The 6,076-nt window shown below is 40.4% G+C and overlaps 1 protein-coding gene across 3 annotated transcripts; it reads right to left on the reverse strand.

Moving 5' to 3' along the window:
* Positions 1-920: 920 nt before the first annotated feature.
* LOC109538041 lies at positions 921-5,010 on the reverse strand. 3 transcript variants are annotated; one of them, XM_048662124.1, is made up of 8 exons: positions 4,904-5,010; positions 4,775-4,848; positions 4,622-4,717; positions 4,469-4,566; positions 4,286-4,410; positions 2,838-3,502; positions 2,626-2,782; positions 921-1,206 (listed from the first exon to the last, which is right to left on the reverse strand). In XM_048662124.1, exons 1-8 carry the CDS (start codon positions 4,947-4,949, stop codon positions 1,031-1,033), a joined length of 1,437 nt encoding a protein of 478 aa, XP_048518081.1. In that variant the 5' UTR covers positions 4,950-5,010; the 3' UTR covers positions 921-1,030. The 3 variants fall into 3 exon arrangements, with proteins under 3 accessions (XP_048518081.1, XP_048518079.1, XP_048518080.1); XM_048662122.1 differs by having other exon boundaries at positions 2,838-3,506; positions 4,287-4,410; positions 4,904-5,009; XM_048662123.1 differs by having other exon boundaries at positions 2,838-3,506; positions 4,287-4,406; positions 4,468-4,566; positions 4,904-5,008.
* Positions 5,011-6,076: the final 1,066 nt, after the last annotated feature.

Genomic DNA, 6,076 nt, shown 5'->3' on the forward strand with positions numbered 1-6,076 from the left:
CCGTCACCCGAGCGGGTTCAAGTTCCTTCAGTTAGCGCCCTTTTATTGCGTTTTGCATATTTAGCGGGGTGAACTAGTTGCGCTTAATGAAGCCCATAACTCCCAATGCCTATTGCATTTGACATATTTAAATACTGGCTGATATTCCTTATCGACTGGGAACATGTGAACGAAACTTCGGAGTTTTATGGGCCTTTTTGTCCATCAAAGCCGTGCTTCAATTATCACATTATCGGTGTTTGAAATGCGCTTTTATCCGGCTGCGTCCAAAGCAAACACACCGATTTCAGGGATTGCGCTTTTACTGTGGATTTGGATGTGTCCAGGTGCCGCTATTTCCATTTGCAAATTCCCTCGTACTGTTTGCCTACGATTGCTGTTGGATTAACGTTTTAATTCGTTCGTTTAATCTGCGGCTGCAAATCGGCTGTTTCCTTCCCTAAAATAACGTGGAAAACTTTAAGGGCCAATTTTGGCAAACCGATCGGATGCCCGACGAAAACAACACATGTTCCCCATCAAATCCCGATCGTTTGATTTCCTGCTGGAGGATCAATAGCAAGACAAATCATATGCAAATCGCGCTTCCGGACATTCGATTCCATCCGAGAAGGGAGAAACGGGAATAACAAGTCCACCCTGGTGACTACCATTAGGGAACATTTTCTGAGCATATTGGGGCGCTCCGGCGAACTTTGAGCCGGATTCATTTTAAATGTTCTTTAGTCGCGCGCGTCTTGAACAATGAGAACAGTTTGTGGCTTCTGCAGGCCCTCGCAATTCGCGAAATTCAATCAGGCCTTCTCGACTGTCAGTCATAATAAGCTGTGTGATAAATCGCTTTTCTAGCTGAAACCATCACTTTCAGCCTGCAGACGGCCGGATCGATTTTCAATTAGTTGCTCGATTTAAAGGCCGGCTTCGATTTGGAATCATCGTCTTTATCGCGAAGAAATTGTTCAAACAAATACAGTTTTTGTACAGTCAATTGGGTTTTCCACAGTCGATCCTGATCAACTGCATGGGGGTTTCACAGCACGGATGGTTCTAGAGCGGGTTTCTTCAGCTGCAAAATCAGGTTTTTTACGGCTTCATTGCAGGCGACCTCAATGTCTTCGTTCGCTGTCAGCAACGTCGTCTTTAGTTCTGCGAGCAGGTTGCTCACCTTTTCTCTGGTCATTTTCAGGATCTTCTGCTCAAAGTGTTCTGAAAATTGGCAACAAAAACGTTTTACTGTAAAATACTGGCAAACTGGATCTTTTATGCAAAAAATGAAAAGATCGATTTTACTCAATTCTGTTGCTGCAAATTTACTCAGAAAAAATGTTAATAACCCTTTTGAAGTGATAACTTTTTATGGCGCCTGAGGCTTGGGACGCATATATGCACTTTTATTCGACATTTTTCTCTTAGTGCGGGTGCATCTGTAGATCTGATAAACTTTTCCAATACACATTGCGTTATTAAACTGACAGTGATTTTGATTTATCAATTATTGAGTGTGATATTATTGTGTTCGGTGCAGTTTATTTTATAACGCTGATAACAATGAATCAACAAATTATCAAGGGAGAAGTTGCAGATACTGCAAATACTAGGTTAAGGGTGCTCATGTACTAAATGCCTGTTCGAGTTTCGCCTTCTTTTAACTTTCCAATTCAAGTACACACACAATTATAGACACTCAAGCAGTTTAAGTGCAAAAAATGCTTATTTTCAATTCTCTATATTATTTCTATGATTAATTGTGTTTATCACGCATCAAAATGGATTTTTTCCCTTCATATACCCTTTGATTTCTTTATGATTAAATCTTCTCAATTTAGTTTAATTTTTTAGCCTTGGATTAGTTTAGTTAGATTTTTTTTGAACATACGCGCGATGGCTTACGTTATGTATCCATATAGTGTGTCAAGTGTATCGTGTCTCTATAGCTCTTCCTGGTTTTACCGTCTATTTTAAACAGATAGAACGTCTTCCAATCGCCAAAATTAATTGATTTTTTAGTCCTATTCAGATACAAGTTGTAGCAGACGTTCATGAACAACATACACAAGAGCAGTCACAAAAACATGCGACAATGCGAAAAATTATAAGTAATGCTGAACGCCAAAAACGATTTTGTGCTAAAAAAGGAGCATTAAGTAATAGATCAACTCAAAGTATCTTTTATCAACCACGAACTAGTGCTGAACGTCAAAGATTATACAAAGCAAATAAGGGATTACGGCTAAAAAATACAGAAACTCAAGAAGAAGAGTTTACACAAACCCAAGAAGAGCAATATGTACAACATCTCGCTAAAGAATGTTAAATGTTGCAAATCAAAAGAAACTTTACATTCAAAAGGAAATTAAAGTAAATTTTACCTATTCCTGATCCATTTATAAATTATTAGACTAACAAGAATATTAAAATGATAAAATAAAATTATTATTGCCATCATGCGTTAAACAAGTTCAATATTTTATGGTTTCTATAAATATATGACGTTAACACTTCTGAAAATGTAAAACTCATTAACCGATGAGTTATAACTCGTTAACGCAGAGAGCGGCAACAACTCAATAGCGCAACTCAACACAGTGTTGCCCAACCTAAGCTACAGCCTCCTGCCACCCTTACCTCTGAGTTGGTTGATGGCAGAGTTGGCAAGGCTCTCAGCTTCAGGGCGCCCAGCCGATCCCTTCGCACCGGCTAAGAGCTGGCGCATCTTCTGAAGAAGCGCCAATCTCTGATCACTTTTGTTGTTCAGCACCAGGCGAACCATGTGCTCAGTCAACTGCAAATCAATCAAAATAACTGGACAACTCCTGATCGGTTGGAGAGTTTGTTACTTGAAGGAGCGTGTCGGCTTGCGAGATCTGCAACGTTTCGACTGCTTGGTCCAGTGCCTTCATGCACTGGTCGTAGTTCTCATCGATGAACTGGTCTTGCAGCAGCAGGACTACATTGCAGTCGTTCAGTTCCTGCAAGCTGAAGCAGCGCAAGCTGTTGGGAGAAGCCGCCGACTTTTCCGAGTCGGAAAGAGCCTCGGCCCCGCAGGCGATGTTGTAGTAGCTGGAGCTGCGCACGTTGTGCAAAGACAGCGACAGATCAGGAATCAGCTTCTCTTCACTTGCAGGCTGTTGAATCGGGGACGAGCTGTGTTTCACCTGGAAATTCACCGAAAAGTCCAACGCCTCATTCGGCCTGGCCTTTATGTCATCCGGCACATTTACGGCGAGGTTTACAGTCTCCTTCGACCCCCCAGCCTCTCCCAGTCGTCTGATCCTTTTAGCGATCCGCGGGAGAACGGTGTAGCTGACGTTGAGCGGCCGATTCCTGCCGGCTGGAGTGGCGCTGATGTCTCCCGATGCTTTTGTTTGAGGAGTTTTACTCAGCTGCTTCACAGGATGGCGCTGAGCGCTGTATCGGTCAAATGTGCTGCTGGTGTTCTCGTCCTCTGGGGTGGTCGGATAGCAGGTATGTGGGATACGCGGCCTCTCCAGAAGCGATGGACAATGCTTAAAAATTTTATTTTTATTCGAATGAATCAAAAAGTGCCATTTTGCGAACAGAAGCGATGATCAAAAAGAAGCACTTTTCTTTAGCGTTCATTTGTTTTACTTTTGCGCACGGACTTTGCCGCACAGTGTGCGACAAAGTAAATGTGACACTTTGAACTTGCCACTGTTATTATATATTTTTTAGTATTTTTATTTAAAAATAACCGAAATGCTTTTTTAAGGAATTACGTAGGTTTATCAGCAAATATTGATCCTATTTTCAAGTTTACTTACAATTTGTAAATTATACCTTTGTTACAAGTTCAGTCTCATAATCGTTTTAATGGCCTACTTATCTACTTTTGCGATGTTGTCACACGTAAAACTCGATCTTTTTAAGAAGCGCAAATGTCATGCAGAGTATGCAATATGCATACACCATCCCAAGACCACAGGTGTTTCAAGTTGAAAAAGTACTTAAACTTAATTACAAACTTTAAAACATGACATTTCAAAAAATGACATTGCCACAAAATTTTTAATATGAAATCGAGGCATTTTATTATTCGTGTAATCTTTCATTCGAATAAAAAATAATGTTCGATACGAGGGCGAAAATTGGTTTTTCGAACTCCTGACGGATTGACACCCTCGACTTCGTCTCGGGTGTGAAACGCCGTCGTCGTTCGAAAAACGACATTTTTCGCCCTTGTATCGAAGACTACTATTGTGTTTGACACCCTGTTTAGCAGTTGTTTTCAGGCGGAAAAAATCATAGTCCCATTTCCAAAAACTTACCACCGACTCGGTGAGTTTCTTTTTCAATCTGGGTATGCAAGAGGTCTGAGGACTGGCGGTTGTTTCAGGGTCGTTCTTGTAGGGAAGACTCTTCCTCGCTTTGCCCACTGACTGACTTTTCTGCGGGAAAATTGCGAATTTCGCACAAAATACGTTTGAAAATTGATGATTGATCAATCACCTTGCTCAGTTGTTCGGTGCTAGATTTGAACAACTTCGGAGTTCTACTGGCGCCCCCACGTGGAGGTTCCATGGAATGCCTGCCATAGTTCTCGTGGTTCTAAAACAAGTCCAAAGTTGGCTAGCAGTGTTTAAACTGTGTGTATCTTGGATACCTTTTTCAGTCTGAAGGTATTTTCGCTGAGTCTGGATGAGGGCGAGTTGAAAATCAAGCTGGTTTGCTCGCAAGAGCCCTTCGGACCAATGGGAGGCTGTGAAAGCACAATTACCCATCGGATTTATGAGGGTTGTTTCAACATTGAACATACCTTCGGCTTGCATGGATTCAAACCTTTCCCATAGGGGGAACCCGGAAACTTTTGCTTCAAATTGGGACCGGATCCTACAAGAGAAAACGATTGTTAACTCGATGGCAAACAACGTCCATTTCAACGCGCCTTTGTGCGATTCCTGCTTGTTAAATCGGGAAGTTTTTGGAAACATCTTGCAGCTATTTAAAACACAATCACCACACAGCACGTGAAACTGGCAAAGTTGACAAGGTTTTTTTCCGGGAATTTCGAATAGCATTTTAAACCCGCAAGAAATGAATTTGGTTTTACCGGGGCTATGCTCAAAGTTCGTCAATGTTTGAGACTTGGTCTCATTTCAGTTCACACGCAAATTCTGCATGTCCCAAAATGCTATTCAAATCGCAATGAATTCTCATTTTTACTGGCTTAGTTATCCTTGCTTCACAACAAGTTTTTTCCTAATTGCTTCGTTTGTTTTAAAAATTCGTAACTTTCAATGTAGCAGGTGGCAACTTGAAATTTTAACACGCTATGGAGGACATTTGAGTCTACAAATGGTAAAAATTCCATTCGAATCGCAATTAATTCTGATTTTTACTGGCGTAGTTAAACTTGCTCCACAACAATTTTTTTTTCTAATTGCATCGTTTCTTCTAAAAATTCGTAGCTTTTAATCTGTAGCAGATGGCAACTTGAACTTTTCACACGCTATGGAGGACATTTGAATCTGCAAATGGTAAAAATTCCATTTGAATTACAACGAATTTTGATTTTTACGGGCTTAGTTAACCTTGCTCCACAACAAGTTTTTTTCCTAATTGCATCGTTTGTTTTAAAAATTCGTAACTTTCAATCTGTAGCAGGTGGCAACTTGAAATTTTCACACGCTATGGAGAACATTTGAGTCTACAAATTGCAAAAATCCCATTCGAATCGCAATTAATTCTGATTTTTACTGGCTAAGTTAAACTTGCTCAGCAACAAGTTTTTTCCCTATTGCACCGTTTCTTTTAAAAATTCGTAGCTTTCAATCTGTAGCAGGTGGAAACTTGAAATTTTCACACGCTATGGAGAACATTTGAGTCTACAAATTGCAAAAATGCAATTCGAATCGCAATGAATTCTGATTTTTACTGGCATAGTTAAACTTGCTCCACAGCAAGTTTTTTTTCTAATTGCATCGTTTTAGCAGGTGGCAACTTGCAATTTTCACACTCTATGAAGGACATTTGAGTCTACAAATTGTAAAAACGCTATTCTAATCTCAATGAATTCTGATTTTTACTGGCTTAGTTAACCTTGCTCCACAACAAGTTT

Source organism: Dendroctonus ponderosae, unplaced genomic scaffold (genome assembly GCF_020466585.1).
Source record: "Dendroctonus ponderosae isolate FM_Combo_2020 unplaced genomic scaffold, Dpon_F_20191213v2 Dpon_F_20191213_10, whole genome shotgun sequence".
NCBI lineage: Eukaryota > Metazoa > Arthropoda > Insecta > Coleoptera > Curculionidae > Dendroctonus > Dendroctonus ponderosae.